Consider the following 21,500-nt stretch of genomic DNA (forward strand, 5'->3'; position numbering starts at 1 on the left):
CCCGCAGCCTTGTTTTCTCACATGTCCAAATACTCCGCCAGCTCTGATATTTCCCTCTTTTCCAATGGGAAGTTCTGCTTCAAAGCTAGAATGCATTTGTTTTGAGTCGCTTTCACTCTAGACGTGGCGACCCAACAAAGAAATCGCCCCACAACGAAATTGGCCCACGCCATGCCCACACCCACTCCACGGGCGCAAATTATCCATTTCTACACAAAATAACTAGCAAAAAAATACTCAATCCTCTTCTTCGGCCTGTCTATATTGTTCGAGCCCACGGGCGATTATTTCCCGGGCATCTTCGACTGCATGTGGCTGGCTTTCTGCCCGGGCCGTTTTTTTCCGCTTTGGGAGTATTTGACTAGCTTTTTGTGCCTTGGCGATGTCCTCTATACGTGCAAATCGCTCATTTCCATCTTCATATACCCTCTTACGCGTGCGAGGCTTTGAAGCCTCTAATTCGGTTGTGAGATGCGTAATTTGTGCCTTCAAAGACGCGATCTCTGTATTCTTCAGATCCAGGGACCTCCCGACCTTAGTAAACAATGCCCGCACACGCCGCTGAGCCGGACTGAGGGCATTCCGAATACTGTCCTGGTACTTCTTGATGTCCTGACTGCCGTGCGGTGTTTTGAAGAGCCTGTCATCGTCGTTCGGGGCCGTCGTCGGCGGTGTTGAAGGCCGGGCCGGGAGTGCCTCATTGTCCTTGACCGCCTCAGGGTCATCAAGTAAATAAGCCGGGTTGAAGGGCCAAATCCCGGTTTTACTGAAGCCCGACATGATGTTACGGGCACTCATGCCTTTACCCGAGGCATCTCTGTAGCAGTAAAGGAACCGAACCTTGTTGACAGGAGCTGACGATGTGAAGCTCGCGAGGGCCTTGGTATTTTCCCTAAAATAGGTCTTTAAAGGTGAAAAGACCGAGCGATCGAGAGGCTGAGACTTGTGCGATGTATGAGAAGGTAAATAGACGAACTGGACCTTATTTTGGAAGGCCGCTAACATGAATTTTTCGTTCATATGGCTCGAATGTTCGTCAAGGATCAGTATACGCCATTCGCCCGGCCTTTGAGGCTTTGTTTGGATCAGGTAGACCTCTTTGAGCCATTTCAGCGCAATACTGGCGTTGCTCCAGCCTGTAATTGAGTAATCGTACTTCCATTCCCGGAATTCCTTCGTCAGGTTGAAGTTATCAGGAAAGTGTTGTCCTTGAAGACTGGCCCCGGTAAATATGATCACGGGCTTCAAACGAACGCCCTCAGCAGTGCCGCATTCGATAACTGAAACCCAGGTTGTTGCATCAGAGCTTTTCACGTAGGTTCGGTTCGTCAGGGAGCTTCCTATGACCTTTCCGGCCCGGTTCTCGAGCTCCTGCATGCCGTGCTCATCCATATTAGCGATGTTGGCCGGGATGACCTTTTTATCCTTGATTTGGAAGGCCAGGCGCTTGGAGAAAGCTTCATAAGCTTCACGAGTAGATCCGCAGACTCGAGAGGATTCCAACAAGGTTGAATTCTTCATCTTTACCGCCGGGTTGCGGCGTAGGAAGCGGTCCACATATCGCTCCCCAATGGTCTTTTTCGTGCCGGCCTCATTGAGTATAGCTTGAGCGAATCTCTGCACCTGACGACGGCTAGGAGCCCTGCCTGCAGCCTCCTCATTGAGGCACCAGTCGGCTAGGAAGCTTTCCTGCGCATTGGAGAGGTTTCTTTCGGCTTGTTTACTTTGTGCTCGATTTTCTGCCCCGTGGATGCGTTTGCAGAGGGTAGAAGGAGGGATCCCGAAGTCATGCGCGGCCTGCTTCTGCGATGCGCCCTGTTCAACTGCAAGTATTGCAGATTGAATTAACTGCTCTCGACGGTTCGACATGATGTATTTTGAAGCTATTCGAGCCTGAATTGATGAAGTTGTGTTGTGTTGAAGTTGAAGGGCGGGAAATTAGATGACAGGGGCAGAGATTTCGTTGTGGGGCGATTTCTTTGTTGGGTCGCCACGTCTAGACTTCTCGAGATCTTGGATTGGTTCAACACTACGTCTCCGAACGAAGACTCGCCTTGTTAATCCGACCCCCTTGCCCAGCAGATCTTCAGAGACCTCGAACACGAGCCAGATGAGGCTCAAGTCAGTCCGCTTCAATGCCTGCTTATGCGGCACATTGACTTTCTTTCAAGTTTCTTCTATTCGTTAACTAACTAAAAAATTAGTCCACAGGCTACGAGCGACCCTCGGAGCCTCCAGGGCGGAAACGGCCACTAGCGCGGAAACAGGGCCGTTCACGAGGACACAGCGATGCGACAAGACGTTCTCGCAGCCACCGTCACCTGCAGTCCCAAGGCAGAGCCGAATCTTGGTGGAAAACCAGTGGCGAGCTTTCAGAGACAACTCGACAACGGCTACAAAACGGACACAACATCTGCGCAACGACGAGCTTTACAAAACTACCCTACGGCGCGACGGGCGTCAATAGCACCGGTTCCTTGGGAAGGCCCATCTTTCAAGCCGGGACTGGGTTCTTGTTGCCGATCAGGACGACTGGATCCAGCGACATGGTCAAAAGGGGTTCGAAGGTGTTCTCTGAGTCGCATTTCTCAAACTCGGGCTCCTCGCAGTTTTCTGGAGGCTCTTCGTCTAAGGGCTGTTGGCTAGATTGTCAATGTCAGTCTGGATGTTTTGGATGCCTTCACTGCAAGAGGGTTGTTCAACTAGAACACAAAGACCGTCGCCAGAGCACGAATGCGTTCAAGAAGCCTGCCGATGACCAACATGCCGACGAGCCACTTTTTGAGAACTCCGTAAAATCCATCGAGACAATGGCCCAAAACTTTAGCGGTTTTCAGCGTCGACTTTTAGCCACGTCTTTGCACTCAACCGAGCGCGATTGGAATCCACCATCGAGTCCCGATGACCACCCGTCCCGAACCCTAGAGTGCTAAAAGCAGCTCCTTGGGAATTTTGCCAGCGGCTGCCCGCGAGGATCGTGTGGGCTTGCCCGGGCGCGCACATACCAGGACGAGGCCATTCAAGGCCAATGGTGAGGATACCCTGCCGCACCGCACATATTGAAGAATTACTTGCAAATGAAGGGGTCCTGGCGGCACACATCAAGACGAGCTCGCTCAACGGCAACGAGGCCAAGCTGGCGGATAATGATGATTGCCGCCTGGTAGCCTAACAGCGACATGGCGATAGGAGGCTAGGGGAAGGAGTATTATAAAAGGACTATGGGTCGCTCAAGGCCTACCAGGAAGCGGTGCGGCTGCGAATTGTCAACCTGGCCGCCGGCCACTGCTGTATAATACTAGCTTAACTTCTAGGGCAACCTATTCTGTATGAAGATGGTGGCCTGTCCCTTGAATTTACGGGAGCTTGTTTGTCTTCGTTCCCTTTTTCCTAGCTTCGTGGAAACAAATCTTATGCGTTCGTGCTATGATTTGAGGCAACCACGGCCAGCGCGAGCATTTTACTTGTTCTGTTAGTTCTAATGGCCATTATTCTTCGCTTCTCAAAATGCGCCTAATTCTCGCCCTCGGTATTAGTGGTTTAGTGGAAGGCGGCGTTTCCACTCCTTCTTCGGCCGATTTCTTCCTTTCTCACGAACTGATCCAGCTCAGAAGCCATACAGGGCGTTCTACTTTCCCAAGCACCTGGTAGATGTCGCGAATGTTCTCAGGCTAGGACTTTCTCCCTGTGAGATGAGAAATGAATATTGGTAGCCCGACATTTGAGAGGAGGCGCGCCACTTTCATAGTGGTAGAAGAGTATTTCTAGTCGCCCAAGTATTAGATATATCTGTTGCACACAAGCAGTCAAAATAGGTGCACTCAATTGATGAATTGTGGAAGGAAGGAAGCAGTGCGAAAGGCCCTGCTTCCTGTAGGAAAATGCCCCTTTCCAACATGCAAGCACTAGGCCTGTGTAGGCGTAGATCCTTGTTTAGAAAACATGCGGCCTAATTCGGCCTAGTCACGTAACAATAGCTGTTCCTGTGGAAGTTGAGGGTCACTATATTTGGCTGGAGCGGCTCACATTTCCTTTTACTTGCGTGTGCCACGAGCGCTACACGTTGGCACTTCTTCAGTGATCCGGCTGCCTGTTCTGGCCTTTCATGTTCGTTGTTGAGAAGCTTGGCCGCCGCCATCAGCCTCGACGTCTTTCATACCACTGTCCTCGTGAAACCTAACAGAAAGAGAGAGGGATTTGCAAAACAAGTGCTCATGTACTAGAGTTTGCTGTCGACTGTAGGATCTAGAGGTTGCAGGATCGCAAGCCGAGAACGACCGTAGTTTTCTTCTCGTACTAGGTGTTGGTTGTTTTCAGGAATAAAAAAAAGGGAGTGGGAAGGAGATCGGCAGTGGATTTCGGCTCGGTCTTTATTCCATGTTACGTCTGAAGAAATCGAAAAGAGTGACATGACGGCTTCATGTAGTACCCGTGGGCGTGGTCCGAGCACGAACTTTGCGGGCTTTCTGTGCTGGAGCAAACTGTACCCTCGTCGGGAAAGTGACTTGTTCGATTTAGTACTGGCTCGTAAGATGATCAGCTTTCTCGGCTGGGCTAGGGAGGTGGCTTGCTCGGTCTCGTAGCTCTCGGACCTGGACGTGGGTGCTCGACCGCAGTCCATGAGGTACTGAAAACATGTTGTCAACTGCGTCTGTATGGAGGAGCATCGGTCTCGATCTCACAAGAGCGTTGCGTCGCGTGCTGCTACCGTGTGAGGCCCTTGCAGACCCCGAGGTGGCGAATGCCGTCGATAACAGGGGGTACACGCGCTGGAAGGTAAATATGTCCAGCGATAAGACCGGCCGTGAGGGCTGGTTGGTCGGTTGAGTGGCACAGACTGGGTTGCGGCTTCATTCGAGATTGGGCATTCGTCAAATTGAAAAAATGGAACGCTATGACCGGTGGTTTTGAAAATGGCACAGCGTTGTAGGTGCTAAAGCAGCCAGCTGCGGCAGAAAGTAGGGGACTAAAATTTTACGCGCTGCAATTCGGGACACGGGGTGACAGTCTTGAACATTTTTGCACACTGGCTCCAAAATTGCAACATAGGGACACATCTGGCCCTAGGCTTGCGAATTCTGCATACCTGACACGATTTGATTCTCTGTAACAGATTTGCAAAGTGATATCTGGCAGCACAGAACTATGTGACTGAAAGATGCAGTGACTGTTGAAGTTACGAAATGGGTGGGACCCCTCTTAAAAGACTGCCCGCAACAACATGAGGCCCGAAAACAAACAATACCAAACTCGGACTCTTCAACTCAGACTCTCCAACTCGGACTCTCCAACTCAGACTCTCCGACTCAGACCTCCAACTCAGACCTCCAACTCAGACCTCCAACTCAGACACATCTATGGTCAAAAGACTAGCCAATCTGCATCTTGGAGCCCGTGCCAGAGCTGGTGGTGGTGGTGGTGGTTGTGGTAGGGCTCTTGAGCCCCGTGCCAACGCTAGTCGAGGTGGAGGTAGGGCCCGGCTTAGACCCGATGCTAGACGAGACGGTGCCGCCGACCGGCAACGTTGACGTGGTGGTGGTCGAGCTGGACGAGCTCGAGCTGGGGATGGGCTTGGCCCCAGTTCCACTGCTGCTGGTGCTTCCACCGCTGCCGCCGCCGCCGCCACTGCCTCCGCCTCCGCCTCCGCCTCCTCCACCACCACCGCTTCCACCGTCACCACCGCCTCCGCCTCCCATGGCAACATCCCCGCCGTCGCCCATGTAGTTGACATGCAGGTACGAGATGACAAAGACATCGCCCGAGGGACTCGTGGCCTCGACGTGGGTGTACGGGCCGAACAGGGTCTGCAGGCGGCCGCCGGGGTTGAGGTAGTTGCCGGCGGTGACGCCGACGTAGTGGGCCTGGAGGTAGGCGAGGACCTGGGGGCGGCGGGCGATGCCGATGGACAGCTTCTCGAGGGTGGCGCGCTGGGGGGTGAGCGTGGCGTTCTCGAGCTTCAGCATGTCGAGCCACAGCCGGAAGCGGTACGCCGTCAGCTGCTCGCTGAAGTGGTTGTGCACCTTGAACTCGACGCACGCCCCTGGCGCGCCCAGCACGGTGAGGTCGTTGCGCAGCCCGTCGACGTACGGTCCGTCCTCGCAGATGGTCTGCGTGTTGTTCTGGTTCAGCCACGAGCTGAAGTCGACCTGCGCCCACCGCTCCCACCCGCCCGTCTGGAGCGACGCGCGGTGGATCAGCGGCTGCTGCGCCGTCCAGGCCCGGAACTGCGTGATGGTCCACGCGGCGTCGCGGACGACCGCCATGGTGTGTTTTGGTGGGGGAAAGCGGTCGGTGTTGATGTTTCGGGTGGAACGCTGGTTCCGAGAGGGATGTTTGCTTGTGTGAGGGCGAGTGAGGGATGTCTGCTTGTGTGAGGGCGAGTGAGGGATGTCTGCTTGTGTGAGGGCGAGCGAGGGATGTCTGCTTGTGTGAGGGCGAGCGAGGGATGTCTGCTTGTGTGAGGGCGAGCGAGGGATGTCTGCTTGTGTGAGGGCGACTGAGGGATGTTGAGGGGGCTCCATCGTGCTGTTTATATAAACGTCAGACGGATCAAGAGCCAAGTCTAGAACCACACCCCGCGTTGGGTTCTGGGACAATACCAACACTTTCTCGCCAAGGTGTGAGTGCGAAGCGCTGAAGGGCTGAAGCTTGAGGGCCGAAAGAGGCAAGGCGTGGGGGTGTTGGCTGGCTGGCTCTCGCGGGACCTAGTGCTGTTCAGAGAAGACCAAGACCCGCTGCAGTAAGTTCTAGGGCTGAAGCTCTAGCCAAAAGCCGCCACTCGTGTCTCGTCCACTCATGTCGGTCTCGCGCTGGGAAGCTAGAGCGTCGGGTGGTCCGGGTGCATGCGTCTAGAGAGCTTCGGGCTTCATTTTTCTCATCCAGCCAGCCACAGCAACCGAAGTAGCCAACACGCAACGAAAACGAGACAACTTGTCGTTCTTTTCTGAGCTCTTCTGGGAGAGCCGCGGAGCTTACCGTCTCACGACGACAAGACGTGCGGGTGGTATGTCAATATGTAGGCACCCAGGTTAGCCCCAGGTTACCGTGTCTAGGGCGTTGCGGGGTCCGGGGTGGCCCGCAGCAGTGGATTGCAGTGACAGTGTAACGTTAGGTATGTACAGTGACAGTGTAACGTAGGGAGGTTTAGCACTGGCCACATGCCACAGCCCGGCCGCCGGCTCTTGCCTGGGCCCCGGATCAACATTCTTGGCACCTCATGATGTCATCGATGGGACAACGGCAACAAGCGACCAACCTGGAAGATTTGTCGTGCCGCCATTTGCGTCGATAAACCATCAAAAGACACACAACTGCGACATCCAGAATTGCAGGTTCAGCCATTTTGCGAGATAAAAAAGCACACCACGACCACTCCGTCAAACCAACAAGCATTGAAGTCTCCAGATCCACAACAAGCACCATGCATCGCTTCTCGCGCCCCGTAGCGTCGGCCATGCCCGCCCTGACCTCGTCTTCCCAGACATGGGCCACACCTCGAAGCATCATCCAGACCCAGCTCGGCGCTGCCATCGTCTTCCCCCGCAGCTACGGTACACACTCATCCCCCAAGAAAGCCGAGGAAGCCAGCGCCCAGAGCGGCGAGCCGCGCGGCAGGGACGCCGCCGAGCAGGAGCCGACCCCGACGGCCGGCGTGGTGCCCGACGAGCTGGCCGGCGGCGATGCCCTGGGCCGCACCGGGGGCGGCGAGCCGCTCGAGAGCTCCAAGTCGCCGCCCGCGCAGCCCAAGATCTCCAACGCCAGCGTCCCAGGGCACAAGGCCAAGCTCACCAAGGAGCAGCAGGCCGAGGTCGACGAGCACAACCGCGACTTTGAGAGCAAGCACGGCAAGGCCCACGCGGCCGGCGACGACAAGGTCGACGAGAAGTTTTGGAGCGGCGAAGGCTCCCGCGCCAAGGGGAACGAGTAGAGCGCGCTGTGTGAAGCGCATGTATCACTAGAGTTGGCTGCGGCACGGGGAAATGTCCGCATTCAAGCAGATTTATCGGATAATAGTTGGCTGCGGCACGAGGAGGAGATGTCTGCATTCAAGCAGATTCATCGGATAATAGTTGGCAGTTGACTCCTCCGCGTTACTGCTGTTGATAAATCCTCAGGTGAAGCCCCTTGAACCAAGCCATACCCATGCCCTATCCGTTCCATCGGCACACCAATCAATCCTTCGGGAACAGTTGGGGCATCGCATATTCTCGTTCGTTGCCGTATTGAACTTGTCGGCGTAGGGATCAAAAGCCACCAAATTTGACGACAGGGTCATGAGATTGAAAAGTAGGCAAATGTGATTCTTAATAAGCAAATAAACGGCGAGAGACTCCCTGCTCTTTCAAACCCTAAACGAATGAGTAGAAGCGGTATTAGCACACAGAATACAAAACGTTCATATTATGTCATACAATCCCATGCTCGGTTGCCACTTCCATGTGAACAAGGAGAGCCAACTTGACGGGGCAGGCGCAAGTGACTGCTTTCGGATGGCAGCCTGTTACTTTCCTTAGGCCTCCTAGCCCAGGCGCCTAGCCCAGGCGCCTAGCCCAGGCTTGGAATTACTGCTAAATTTGGATTCATCCGATTATTGTTCATGACCAGTGGTCGTCCATCCAAGCGGCACAGCAGACAAGACGAGACCCAGACCCAGAGCCCTCGGCTCCCACCGTTGCAGTTGCAGTGGTTGTAGCGCTCGGGCGCATGCACGGCCCCGCCGCAGGGATCGGGCCAGTCGCAAAACCCGAGACAAAAACAAAATCGTCAGAAAACATAAACCTCCGTCCCGTCCCGCCATTGCAGCGAGCGGCATTTTTCACACAGAAATTAGAACTGTCTCTCAAACGCCCCCTCTCCGACAACAACCATACCACGGCCACACGAAGTCCCAGCCCGGAACGTGAGAACCCAGCAACCATGGCATCCGACGACGGGCCCACGAGTGCAGACCACGATGAGATCGACACCGGCACTGAAATCGACACCGACACCGAAATCGACATCAACGCAACCATGCCTCGTCTGCCACTCCTCGACCGCGTCAAGTTCGCGGTTCTGGCCGTAGTGATGCAGCTCGGCGTGCGAGTGCTACAACGCCTCATGCGCGCCGTGCTAGACTTCGTCTCGCCAGCAGCGCGCGCGACGCGGCCGACGCTGGTCAAGCGCTACGCCGTGCGCAATGCGCTGCCCGTGCGGTGAGAGTTCCTCCTCCTCCTCCTCCTCCTCCTCCTCTTCCCCCCCTCTACCTTTTCTAGATCCAACTACCTGACTAACGCGGCAAAGCATCTTCATCCCCGAATCCCTCACCCAGTCCAGCACCAGCAATCTCCCCGTCCTCCTCACGATCCACGGCGGCGGGTTCGTGATGGGCGCGCCGGCCGATGACGACGCGTGGAACCGCGCGTTCGCGGACGAGCACGGCGTCGTCGTCGTGGCGCTCAACTACTCCAAAGCGCCGTGGTCCGCGTTCCCCGCGCCCGTGCACGACATCGCCGCGCTCGTCGGCTGCGTGCTGTCGGACAGCAGCCTGCCGATCGACAGCGCGCGCGCCGCGCTGGCCGGGTTCTCCGCCGGCGGCAACCTGGCGCTGTCGGCGGCCGCACTGCCGGGCGTGCGCGCGCGCGTGAAGGCCGTGGTGCCCGTGTATCCGTGCGCGGACTGGGTGCCGCGGGCCGCGGTGAAGGCGACGACGCGGCGGTACAAGGCCGCGTTGGGCGGGTTCCGCGGGCGGGCCGACGACTACCTGCTGCCGGCGGTCGGCGTGTTCCAGTGGGCGTATCTGCGGGCGGGCCAGCCGCTGGCGGACGGGGTGCTGAGCCCGGCGCGCGGGCCGCGCGGCGCGCTGCCGGGGAGCGTGTTTGTCGTCGCGTGCGAGCTGGACATGCTCGCCGGCGAGGCGTGGCGGCTGGCGTGCGGGCTGGCGGGGCGCGCGGTGCCGGCGGTCAGGGCCGAGGTTGGGCAGGAGGCGGTGACGGCGGGGCATGGGGAGCTGATTCTGGATGACGAGCGGTTTGCGTTTGAGGACGTGGTTGAGCAAGAGGGTGGTGTCGGCAGGTACCGCTGGCTCCTGGTGCCGGACGTCGTGCACGGGTTCGACCACGAGGACACGAAATTCTTGGTCAGGGACGAGGTCGCCATGGACGACGCGCGCATCAAGACGGCCAAGGTCAGAACCATGATCGGCAGGTGGCTGCTGGACGGGCCGCTTGGCGGGAATGCCTAGGTCCAGACACTACATTACAGTGCCTAGGGTCCAGACGCTACATTACAGTGCCTAGGGTCCAGACGCTACATTACAGAACATGGATAGAAGTCCGACTCTATAAAAGTCCGACTCTATAGACGTCCGACTGTCACGGCAGGGCCAAAACCCGCTGGTTGGGCGCATCGGTTTTAGGCTTTGTGGCTCGTGCACTCTTGCAGGAGCTCCACTCCCTAGCGCCCACAACTATTTCCCCACGGCCGCCCAGCCGCTCTCGATTCCTTCCTTCTTTCTTTCCTTAGCTTTAGATTCTACGAATACAGCCCGGTAAATGCGGCCTTGTCTCATTCGATCGACTGTGCGCTGATACCGACTCTATAAATGGGATCTCTCTTTCGGGCACGCTAGAGCTCGTTTCAAGAGCGGATAGACGGTTCACGGCCCAGCTTCTACTGGGCACCCCCCGGGTTTCATACTAGGTCCAGACATTCGAAGCACATTTATATACATGGTGACGGGAAGCCCCGAATTTCAAGACCAAGACAAAGTCTAAACATGCGTCTCACGCTATTGAGCTAGCACAAGACCTGGTCGCGCTACTTGCTACCTACTCAGCCGGCGAACTGGTGTTGATTTCACTTTCCCCAACCGGAACAAATGTCACTCCACGATTTATAGTAAGTCGTGGTTCAAGGTAGCACAGCCACGAGCAGGTAAAGTAAATTGAATCCACTTGACTCCTCGCCAGAGGCTCGTATTCGTACAGAAAAGCAAAATGCAGCACGTCATGTGTCCATAAATCCTCCATGCGTTTACAAGTCCATGTTCGTGATAGCCCAGACGGACAGCCAGACGGACAGCCAGACGGACAGCCAGAGGAAAACGCCCGCAACAATAGTACCAGACACTTTGGCAGAGATTCAAACCACGACAAACTCGTCGCCCGAGCTCTCCACCTCCTCCACCTCGGCTGCCTTCGGGATGTCCGTCGCCCACAGCTCGTGTCCGGCCGCGGTGCCCGAGGCGCGCTCGTCGGCCGCCCAGATCTCGACGAGGGCGTTGATGAGGGTGCGCTCGACGCCCCAATCGAACAGGCGCTGGACGCGGTGCTCGACGGCGTCCCCGTCCTCGGTGATGAGGCGCCAGACCGCCTCCTTGGTGTCGTAGTACGTCTCGGCGCGGTAGAGCACGTCATGGACGCGGGCAGGGATGTCGACGACGTCGAGCTGCAGGTCGTCGCCGAGCGAGATCTCGAACGCCGTGCCCTTAGCCGCGAAGCGGTGCACGGGCCCCAGCTCGATCAGCGTCGACTTGCCGCCGTCCACCACCGTCACGCGGTGGCTGCCGACCTGGGCGTCGATGCGCGCCGCCGTGCTCGTGTGGCCCACCAGCTTGAGGTTCCACGTGCGCCAGTTCCTATCGTTGGCCACACCGTTCCACTCGGGCCCGATGATGATGATGCCCTCCTTCTGCTTCCACGTGATGGGCGTGCGCCTGTACGAGCTCTGCGCGGGCGTCACCTGCATGCTCGCCTCCTCGTCCAGCGGCTCCTCCACCAGCTCAAAGTAGCCGTCGGCGCCGACGACGAGCAGGATGGTGATTTCGGTCGGCGGCAACGAGCCGTTGGCGAGCTTGGGCGTCGAGTCGATCGGGATGACGGTGCCCTCTCTGGCCAGGACGGGGATCTCGGACATGTTGCGATGCACGTACACGTCACGGTTGCCGCGGTAGACCAGGCTCGGGTGGAACAGGTCGACATAGCGGCCGGCGGGAAGCCAGGCGCGCACGCCGCCCAACAGGGTCGTGGTGCTGAGGGGCGAGGTGATGGGCGCGACGATCAAATCCGGGCCGAAGTAATACTGGTTGGGCACCGTGTATGCCTCGTCGTCTTTGTGGTTCCAGTACATGGGCTGGATCAAGGGCTCACCCTCGTAGGCCGCCCTGATGCTCATGGTGTACAGGAAGGGAATCAGGCGGTGGCGGAGGATGAGGTACTTCTTCATCACCTGGAACGTCTCCCACTCGTACTTCCAGGGCTCCTTGGAGTTCCACTGGTTCTTGGTCGAGTGCAGACGCATGATGGGCGAGAAGCAGCCGAACTGCACCCAGCGGGCCGTGAGGTCGTTGGACCGGATACCGGAGAAGTGGCCGCCGATGTCGTGGCTCCACCAGCCGTAGCCAATGTTGGACGCCGTGGCCGTGAACTCGGGCTGGAACTCGAGCGACGCCCAGCTGATGACGGTGTCGCCCGAGAAGCCGATGGGGTAGCGGTGGGATCCGGGCCCGGCGTATCGCGAGAAGGTGATGGGCTTCTCGAGGTTGCCGAGGCCGCGCTTGCTGGTTAGGTAGTGGTAGTGGTTGAGCACCCACAGCGGGTCCACTCCGGGCAGCTTCGATTCCGTGCCCTGCTGCCAGTCGATCCACCAGAAGTCGACGCCTTGCTTCTCGAGTGCGACCTTGAGGACGTCAAAGTAGGCGTCGAGGAACTTCTTGTCGCAGCAGTCGAACCTGACGGGCGCGCCCTTGGAGGTGTCGTGCTTCAGGTACTTGGCGACGGCCCTGTACTCGTCCTCGAACTCTCTAATGCCGTCGGCGGGGTGGTCGTTAAGCGCTATCTTGAGGCCTCGCCTGTGCAGGTCCTTGAGCATGGCCTCGGGATCCGGGAACAGGTCGCGGTTCCAGGTGTAGCCGGTCCAGCCGTTGCCGTACTTGGACGGGATGTCGACCAGATGCCAGTCCATGTCAATGACGCCGACATTCAGTGGGATGTCCTCCCGCTTGAAATGGTCGACCAGCTCGATGTACTCGTCGGCCGTGTATTCGTGGTAGCGAGACCACCAGTTGCCCAGGACCCAGCGCGGCAGGACGGGCTGGTTCCCCGAGAGGCGGTAAAAGTCCTTGACGGCGGCCTTGTGGTCGCCGTGGTAGGCAAACAGGTAGCCGTCCTTGTGGCCCTTGCGGCGGATGGCGATCCAGCCGTCGTCGAAGAGCATCGACTCGCTGTCGTCGAGCACGGCGTAAGCCTTGCTGCGAGACAGCACGCCGGCGGCAAGGCCGATGCGGCCATTGACGCCATCGAGGGTCCTGGCGGTGCCGCCTAGGTCGCCGTAGCTCTTTCCGTCGTAGGACCAGACGTCCTTGCCGACCTTAACACGGAGGCCCTCGGGGGAAAAGGGCTTCTTGTCGTAGATGAGATGAAAGTGAGATGTCTTGATCTCGAGGCTGTCCTTGAGATCCCGGACGTAGTACTCGGGTTTCTCGAACCAGCGAAACACGGCGACGGTGGAGACGCGGTCCTCGAACTTGCCTTCGTCGGACCACTCGTAGCGCAGCAGGCGCTCGGTGAGGACGCTGAAGCGGTAGTGGCTCCCCTTGCGGCCCGTCACGATCGAGTCGGGGTTGGTGGCCGGATTGGACGGAAAGGAATAGCGGTCGGCCATCTTGGGAGCCAGGCGAGGGTCGGGGAAGGCGGACGGAGACGGGGCCGACGAGGGCGCGGATGAAAATGACGAGGCCGAGGGCTGGAGACTCGGAGACGAGCAAAGCGGGGCCTCGAAGACGGTTCCCTTCACCCACTTGTCTCGCGCACGCGACATGATGGCAGAGCGAGAGGAGCGATGCAATGCCGGCAGGCAGATATAGGAATATGAAATGCGGGTTGGACGGGTGCCTGTGTCTTGAGAGGCGCGGCGCGGCCGTCTGTTGAGCTGAGCTTGTTGGTTGTGGGAGAGTTGGAGTTGGACGGTTCGGATTGGGATTCGTGCTGCCTGGGACCGAAAGCGACTGGGCTTCTCCGCAGCACGCCAGCACGTTTCATCCCCCGGTGCGGGGTCCAGAGGAATCAGCTGCCGTCACAACGCGCCACATACGCCCCCCGCATGCTTCCCGCGCACACTGGAAATAGTGCTCTCCGAGCTGAGTGAGCACCGTCGGGCTGTCAGCAGGCCCCTCGAGTGTGCGGGGCAGCCCCACTTCCCCAACCGAGACACATCGTCTGGCCAGTCAGCGAGCGAGAAGCGTGCCCCTCGTGACAAGCTGCGACACCAACACCAGCTTCCCCAGATCACCGCTGCTACCCGTCATTGGGACACGCCCAATCCTTGGCAGGCCTAGCCGTTCTTGTCGACAGCTCCAAAGACACCAGCACCCACCAGGTATTGTCTGACATTTCACGCTGATGTCTTTTCCTTGGCTCTCCTCTTTCCTTCTGTTCTAATCAGCACTACTTTGTGCACATTCTGACACTCGAAGTAGATCCTTTGTCCTTGGAAGGTCACTCCCGGAGGGCACTTTCAGTGCCTACTGAAGTGTGTTTCTATCGCCCGAGCGGTACTTTTTTGTCACAATATTAGGATGAGTGAGCAAGAAAGATCTAGAAGCTGCTATGTGATTCTTCGCCACCAGCTTTTGCCACTATTAATAACTATAAAAAAGAGACTTTTGGCCCTGCCAAAGGAAACAAGAGATTAGACCTTTTCAGACAATTCAAGCCTTACCTCCCTGTATCAAATGCTTCATTTCCGTTGCCCTGTGAATGCGCGTGACATTTTTCTTTCCTTTTTCTTTCCTTTTTCAATTAGATTCCAGGGCGTCTGTAATCATCTCTTGGGTATGATCCAATCCGTGGGAGAGGAGTATGCAGTTGAGGCACCTGAATTGCTAGTTTCCAACTCTTCACCTTTACCCCTTGCACCATGTTAAATATCGTCAATCTTGATTCAGACAAGTCCATTGCCGCCGTGGAATGATCATTAACCACTATGACCGCTTGTCTTCGACTACAGTGTCTTCCAACAGGACCCTCCCGTCCCTCCGCTGCAGCAGTCGCACGAGAGCTCCCGCCGGCCCAGCGATAGCACTCCATCGAACAACATCCCATCCGAGGATGGCCCAGTCGGCCAAGCTCACACCCGCCTCCTGCGAGCTCACATCCAGACAGACAGCCCAGGTGATGGCCGCTGCCGAGCCGACATACTGATCCCACTTGTAGAAATCGTGCATCGCCGCCACCATCGACGACAGGGGCTTGCTCGAGTGAAAGGGCCCGGGCGCAAACACGGCGCCAAAGGCGAAAGCCTCGGCAGCCCAGCTGGGAAACAAGCCGGGCGTCGCCTTCGCCGCGAGGATGACGGCGTATGTGCACAGCTGGACGGCAGCGGCCGTGTAGAACGCCCAGCTGTAAGCGCGAGAGAGGATCGCTCCGTGTCCCTGCTGCGCCGGAGCAACCAAGCGGGCGAACAGCTGTTGAGATGCGACGACGTACAGCGGGAAGCCCTGCCACAGGCCGTTGAGCCACTGGTGCAGGGCCGGCGACGACACGGGCCAGCCCATGAGCAGCGACGGCAAGAAATAGCCCAGCGCAAACGCGGGGACGAGGACCCGGAGACGGAAGCGCGACGGGTGGCGAAGGGCTGTGGCTCTGGCGCGAGGTCTGCCCAGGCTGGCGAGGGCCACGGGCGAGCCGAAGAGATGCAGCGCGGCGTAGACGGGCATCACGGCAGCGTAGCCAAAGATCTGCATCAGGTAGCCCCAGAAGACCGGCCTGTTCGACTCAACTCCGGTCAGCGGGCGCCCGCAAACAAACAAGCCCCCTCGAGGCGAAGAAACCAACTGACCAAGACAAGACACCGCCCGCATTGCCCGCGCGCGACGCCTCGACCATGACAGCCGCAAAGACAGGCACCAGCTGCCCGCCGAACTGGACCGCGTACAGCGACAGCGCCGGCGCGGACCCGTCGGCGATGTTGGCCCACGGCACCGTGCTGAGCGCTAGCAGGTGGTCGAGCCCCGGCACGCCCGTGTAGCGCCGCAGCAGCGGCGCCCGCGACACGGGCAGCACGGCGTCGTGCGCTGAATAAATGGCGCGCGCCGCGGCCACGTACCCGGTGCGCCAGATCTCGCCGAACATGCTGTTGACGCCGAACAGCCAGACGGCGGCTAGCACGACGGCGGCGGTGACGGTCTGAGCTCGGGGCTTGGCCATGGTGGTGGTTCCGCTGTGTGTTGTCTCGGTGCCTGCTTCTGATTGATGGTCAGGGTGTCGATTTGCCTGCTTCTGATTGATGGTCAGGGTGTCGATTCTTGCCTTGCCCTGGCTTGTGATCAGTGTGAGAGAAAGAATTGAGTGTCGAAAATGGAACAACTAGCGAGTTGGCGGTCTGTCGTTGTCGCTGTCGTTGTCGTTGGTTCCATCTTTGAGTGTTTGTTGGTCAGCATCTTCGGCTGCGCGCGACGCGCTGAGGAGGCGCAAAAGTCCGAGGTGTTTATAGAGGGGTTAACGCTAAGTTCAACTCCCTTTTGGGCTACCCCAACTCCCCAGCAGAGCGTCTTGGTCAACTAGCCCCTGGGCAGGGCCGCGCTGAAACGGGCATTTTGAGGTCGTGAAATGTTTAGAAGGTATTCGAGTTGATGATTGCCTGACGGTAGTTCGTATACGCTTATACGCTGTGGGAGACACCCAGGGAGGCAGAGATCAGCGATGACGTTGCAACGAACGGCTTCTTGGCAGTACAGGCAGCCATCGAGGTGAATCTCGCTAGACAGGTTGCCCCCAATACGGAAACCACAAAGACGCCAGCAATTGTTTTTGTAAGTTTTTGCTATTTGACACCCAGCTTCAGATTCACCACATGGGGCAAACAAACACTCCAAAAACCGGCCGAACGAGCTTTTCCATCTCGTCACTCGGCCACGGCCTCGCCAACAAGATCCGCAAAGCCATCGCCGGGGACACGGCCAATCAGTTTCAGGAAATGTCACATGAATACGTCGCAGTACCACCAACACATTACGTTTGCTAGACTACTCACACAGCAGGATCAAATGTCTCTCGAGCGCGTTCAAGCGCGTGAGTGAGACCACGGCCACGCACACGCTCAGCGAGCAGCAGGCGGAATTTGTGCAAGACCTAAGAGAGAGCAGTCGGGACGTGTTTAGAGAGATGCGGAAGGCCGCCAACAAGTACCGCCTCGTGGAGGCGAGCGGCCACGACGAGTAGAAGACCAGGCCGGGGCGGCTGCGCATCACGTACCACCCGAGCGACTTTCGAGAGCTGCGCAGCCAGATGATTCAGCTGAACGGAGCCACCGTAGGAGAGCTTGCGAGCCGGAGGTGGCGTAGAGAGGCTGTATTCTACATTACCGTGAAATGCCGCTTTGCTGTGTCGTGGTTGTGTCAGGAAGGAGCAATTTCCCAATTAGTAGATTTAACGCGTAAGCTGTATGAAGGAAAGTGCCGCAGGCTCCAAGCGCCGCAGGCTCCAAGCGCCGCAGGCAATAGGGGTCCTAGGGGGCTTACCCCCTAGAAATCCAACAATTAGACCATGAACATCGAAACATGGAATTATTATCATGAGAATTTGTTCTGGTATTGAGGGCTAGAATAGCTGTAAATCTGTTGTCCCGAAGTTCAGCCGGGCAGAGTCCTTGCGGGACTTCCAGAGCGGTAATGCGGCCTGCTCTCGCCGTCAGTTCCCCGTTACTATTGCGTACGCCATCATGGTTCACAAGTCATAGGGAGCTACGCTTGACAGGGCTGTGCTTGATATCTGAGCGGGATTTCTCTTTAGGGCTTACTTACATGGCTGTCTCACGCGTTACTACTCTACAGGGCTTGATGTTTGACGTTCCTTTTGCCCTGGACCAAATCCAGGTCAAGAATGACGATACAAGTGCCTTGCGTGCGGCGGATTACCAGCGCCGTTTTGACGCCGGCGAGGTGTTGGTCCGGGTGTAGCCTAGATAGCAGAACCGACTTTTTCTGCCTCAACACCAGCTGTTTACGTTGTGATGACTCTCCTGTGTTTTTTACTTTAACACAGTTGACACAGTTGACACAGTTGACACAGTTGACACAGTGGAGTCAACCTCTGGCTACGAGTTTGGCACAAAGCGGGGTTGTCCTTACTAATTTCTTAGTTAAATGGCCCGCCACCCATTCCCTCGAGCGAAGCGAGGACAGCCCGCGGCAGGCGCCGCCGGAGGCATCCGTTCAGCTGACCCCTTCCTAACCAGTCAGGTAGCTTATTTTACTCAACACGGCTCTACTCAATGCGTTCCTCTGTGGCTTGTTAGGGTACAGCGGCCCCGCTCCTATCTGGTATGCCGAATCTCATTCGGGGTTCGTTACTGACATTGGCGGGCAGGCAAAATAGCTCGGTCGACTCTGACGCCGGCACGCGCGAGGACCAACAAGACTACGACCCGGACGACAAGGAATAATTTAAGATTCTTGAAGACCTGCTGCCGCCTTACATCGAGTAACAACGGTAGTTCATCAGCCCTTGGGAACTTGACGATGGCCCGTGGTTTGCTCCGAGTATTATGCCTGGCCCGACACCGGTGGGCAGATGGCATGTTTACGCAGGAACTCTCGACCCAAGTAGAATCGAGCCACACCTCCAGAACTGGGATAAATGACAGTAAGATCAGGTTGGTTGGATTTTTGGATTTTATTTACCAACTAAGCACGGCTTGTATCGGGGCAAGTCTCTAGATTGTCCATCACAGGCAGGAGACTGGCCGCATCAGAAGATAGCAAACGGCCGCCACTTGAACCGTGAACAGCTGCGAGCTGACACTCTTCTACGTATTTAAATATTGTTCCTGTCCTTAATGTGAAATTCTAAAACACGGCTATGATTTGGAATTAGTATCTCTAGTGTGAGGGCCTGGTCCTCCAGGCCTCCCAGACGCTCTGACTAATCAGACGCCAGTTGGGTGGATCCACCCGACCAGCCAGAGCCCCACCTTGAGACGCCCTGGAAGAATCTCGCGAGGGGAGACTTTTGAGCTTCTTTTCCCTTTTCCCTTTAGTTTAGAATCTTCGTCTATAGCGCCCAATAGAGGAGTTCCGCCCTCATTCCAAGCCGGCCGTGACATCTAGCATAGAAATGAATAGGTGACTTGGGCTGCCGAGGATAGCGTCGACCTACATGACATGATATCAGTAACCCAGTGATGAGCATTGGAAATGCAAAACCCGGCCTTTCGCACGACTGCAATTGATGACTCAGCAAGAACTGGGCCAACGCCCAGCCGAAGTTTTGCCGGCCGAGAACGCGTTCGCGTTCCTGGAGTGGGGCCGGCCTCCGTAACGGATGCAAACGGCGTCGGCGACGGAGGCCGGAAGGCGTCGCCCTCTCTACTTGGTTCACCCCCATTGAGTCCCCTCAGTACGCGCCCCCGCGCATTCGCGATGGCGGTACATTTTCCAGCTCTAGGATCCCGTCCCAGGTTCAGGGACGCGAACCAACTGCGCCCGACCCCCCCTCGAAGGCTCGGTGTGCTGGCCTGGCTGGCCTTGCTGGCTTGGCTTTGCTGGCCTGGCTCGCTCATACCGTCGTGTCCTCTCTCCTTTTCTCTCGGCCACCAGAAGTTCCCTTTCTCTCTACCTTCTCGTCATTTTCCATACTCCTAACGCACTCCTTGGCCCACCATGACGGTACAACAACAACAGTCGCGCTTCTCCGACGCGGACCAGGAAAGCGTTTATGTGCTCCTCCATGGCTACACGGCCGACGCCGTTGAGGAGGAGGGTAATGAGAGGCCCTTCGTTGCTCCGGACACGGAGGAGGAGCGCAATAGAGTATGGACAGCCTGGACCGAGTATGTCTTCTCCCCCTCCTTCCCGCGCTGCCCCAAGCCAAACCAAGATGTCGACACGTCGCCTGGGACAATGCGCTGATGTGTCACTTATTTGTCTCTCACTTCTTACAGGTTTTGTGGACTTACTGGACAGAAAGAGGGTGCAGTTGACAGGTATAGTGCTCCCCGGATGTATGCGGCCCGCCGCCGAGCCCCGAAACTGGTGCTAACTGAGTGAAGCTGTGGTGTCGGCCCCTGCCGCTTCTGGGTGACCTTCGCTCAAGATCCAACGGCCGCAAAGGTTCAGGCACCAGTCCGGGCGTTTCTGCACCAATATGTGCAGAGCTCCTGCAAGGAACGCGTCGTGCTGGGGCCTGAGGAGCGCGCCATGATCCGCACGGTCAACTCCGCTTATAGTGTCATTGAGATTTGGCGGAGGCTCGTCGCGGCGGCCGAAGACAAAGTCCTCCCTCTTGAGCGGAGGGCGCTGCGAGGAAAGGGCAAATACCTGGAGGCCGAGCGGCTTTTCCTGAAGTGGCCGCAAGAAGGCGAGAAACGTGAGGGGCCCGCCTATTCAATTGTCAAGGTATGTGAAACTGAATCGAATGGTTACAATACTACTCTCCCTTTCTAAATGCTCGGATTTCCTTGTATGTTATTGAGGTTGCTTCCTCCATACCTCGCCTCTTCTTTCTCTTCCCATTCTACGCGTCTACTATCTCGCATGCTTTACTGACTAGTGCCTGTCTAGTGGATCCTCCGATCGCTTACGCCGACACTCGGGCTTGAGATGAAGCCGGCGTACGCGAAGGTTGAGGCGACAGCAGCAGACATCATTCTCGTTCTTACAGCGCTGTACACGCGTGCCGGGGATATCCCCGCCTCGCCAGTCACGAGGGCGTCGTTCCATAACGCCGTCATTCAGATGGGTACCGGCGCTTTCCGTCCGGGGGTCCTTGAGGATACCCTATGTAAGCAGTATTAGGCGGTCTCCCTACCTAATAAGGGGGGCGCGTTTACGTATATTTAGCTTATACTATCTAATAACCCGGTATAGCTCTATATCTATCCCGGCTTTATTAAGGGTATCGTGTTACAATCTGAGACAACGTCCCACGGAGCTAGACCCAGTCTAGGATTGCGAAGGGGGGTGGGGTGTACAATGTGAGGACCCTGTGAGGACCCGTCCACCAAACTGGCCCTCAAGCAGCCAGAGCCGCCCAGAACCCCGGGCCTATCAGAAGCCGCCTCGAGGCCACACCTACCCCACTAATAGATGAAAACTTATTCGCGAGCACGCGACGCGTTGTTGGACTTTTCCTTCTTTCCTTCCTCAGTTTAGAATCTTCGTCGATAGCACCCAATGGACTGAGTTCACCTCAATGCCTTGCCCTGGTCGTGACAGCCTCTCATTGATACAGGAAGCCGTTACTCGTCTGTATGCTGCCATTATGAAGTTTCTAATCTACTCGGTGCGCTGGTACCAACAAAAAGGTGCCCAAGACGCTTTCTGATATCTACCACAAGTCCTTGAAACTGGAGTATGAGTATGAGTTGGACAAAATAGCGACAGGCAAGGCACGTCGACTAGCTGGCGCAAAGTGGTCTGAGGCAGAGTTACGAGAGGTACAAGTAGCGACTCGGCAGATCCAGTCCGAGCTTCAATATTCGACAGGAGAAATCAGAATACTGGCAAACCCTGTGGAGGACAAACT

The 21,500-nt window shown here is 57.0% G+C and overlaps 7 protein-coding genes across 7 annotated transcripts; 4 read left to right on the top strand and 3 right to left on the bottom strand.

Moving 5' to 3' along the window:
* Positions 1-5,369: 5,369 nt before the first annotated feature.
* B0T26DRAFT_803374 (uncharacterized protein) lies at positions 5,370-6,263 on the bottom strand (the record flags this gene model as incomplete). The annotated part of the gene is made up of 1 exon (XM_060447080.1): positions 5,370-6,263. One exon carries the CDS (start codon positions 6,261-6,263, stop codon positions 5,370-5,372), a length of 894 nt encoding a protein of 297 aa, XP_060297352.1.
* Positions 6,264-7,213: 950 nt separating this feature from the next.
* On the top strand, positions 7,214-8,004 carry B0T26DRAFT_713598 (uncharacterized protein). Its single transcript, XM_060442127.1, has one exon. It carries the CDS (start codon positions 7,421-7,423, stop codon positions 7,925-7,927), a length of 507 nt encoding a protein of 168 aa, XP_060297353.1. The 5' UTR covers positions 7,214-7,420; the 3' UTR covers positions 7,928-8,004.
* Positions 8,005-8,916: 912 nt separating this feature from the next.
* Positions 8,917-10,222, top strand: B0T26DRAFT_752471 (Alpha/Beta hydrolase protein; the record flags this gene model as incomplete). Its single annotated transcript, XM_060445529.1, has 2 exons — positions 8,917-9,194; positions 9,283-10,222. The coding sequence occupies 2 exons, from the start codon at positions 8,917-8,919 to the stop codon at positions 10,220-10,222; spliced, it is 1,218 nt and encodes a 405-aa protein (XP_060297354.1).
* An 899-nt stretch (positions 10,223-11,121) lies between these two features.
* On the bottom strand, positions 11,122-13,641 carry B0T26DRAFT_646056 (glycoside hydrolase family 31 protein; the record flags this gene model as incomplete). The annotated part of the gene is made up of 1 exon (XM_060437779.1): positions 11,122-13,641. The coding sequence occupies one exon, from the start codon at positions 13,639-13,641 to the stop codon at positions 11,122-11,124; it is 2,520 nt and encodes an 839-aa protein (XP_060297355.1).
* A 1,033-nt stretch (positions 13,642-14,674) lies between these two features.
* Positions 14,675-15,987, bottom strand: B0T26DRAFT_713602 (uncharacterized protein). Its single transcript, XM_060442128.1, has one exon. It carries the CDS (start codon positions 15,836-15,838, stop codon positions 14,960-14,962), a length of 879 nt encoding a protein of 292 aa, XP_060297356.1. The 5' UTR covers positions 15,839-15,987; the 3' UTR covers positions 14,675-14,959.
* Positions 15,988-18,370: 2,383 nt separating this feature from the next.
* On the top strand, positions 18,371-18,929 carry B0T26DRAFT_713607 (uncharacterized protein). The gene has a single exon (XM_060442129.1). The coding sequence runs from the start codon at positions 18,497-18,499 to the stop codon at positions 18,692-18,694; it is 198 nt and encodes a 65-aa protein (XP_060297357.1). The 5' UTR covers positions 18,371-18,496; the 3' UTR covers positions 18,695-18,929.
* Positions 18,930-19,235: 306 nt separating this feature from the next.
* B0T26DRAFT_713610 (uncharacterized protein) lies at positions 19,236-20,941 on the top strand. Its single transcript, XM_060442130.1, has 4 exons — positions 19,236-19,806; positions 19,918-19,959; positions 20,026-20,371; positions 20,537-20,941. The coding sequence occupies exons 1-4, from the start codon at positions 19,637-19,639 to the stop codon at positions 20,768-20,770; spliced, it is 792 nt and encodes a 263-aa protein (XP_060297358.1). The 5' UTR covers positions 19,236-19,636; the 3' UTR covers positions 20,771-20,941.
* The last annotated feature ends 559 nt before the right edge of the window (positions 20,942-21,500 follow it).

Source organism: Lasiosphaeria miniovina (genome assembly GCF_030549165.1).
Source record: "Lasiosphaeria miniovina strain SMH2392-1A chromosome Unknown B0T26scaffold_4, whole genome shotgun sequence".
Lineage (NCBI taxonomy): Eukaryota > Fungi > Ascomycota > Sordariomycetes > Sordariales > Lasiosphaeriaceae > Lasiosphaeria > Lasiosphaeria miniovina.

Excerpts from the sequence above, each read along its gene's own strand:
- B0T26DRAFT_713598 (XM_060442127.1), top strand. The coding sequence starts at position 7,421 with ATGCATCGCTTCTCGCGCCCCGTAGCGTCGGCCATGCCCGCCCTGACC.
- B0T26DRAFT_713602 (XM_060442128.1), bottom strand. The coding sequence starts at position 15,838 with ATGCGGGCGGTGTCTTGTCTTGGTCAGTTGGTTTCTTCGCCTCGAGGG.
- B0T26DRAFT_713607 (XM_060442129.1), top strand. The coding sequence starts at position 18,497 with ATGGCCCGTGGTTTGCTCCGAGTATTATGCCTGGCCCGACACCGGTGG.
- B0T26DRAFT_713610 (XM_060442130.1), top strand. The coding sequence starts at position 19,637 with ATGACGGTACAACAACAACAGTCGCGCTTCTCCGACGCGGACCAGGAA. Across the intron at positions 19,807-19,917 it reads GTATGGACAGCCTGGACCGA|GTTTTGTGGACTTACTGGAC; the intron begins GTATGTCTTCTC and ends CACTTCTTACAG. Across the intron at positions 20,372-20,536 it reads CCGCCTATTCAATTGTCAAG|TGGATCCTCCGATCGCTTAC; the intron begins GTATGTGAAACT and ends GTGCCTGTCTAG.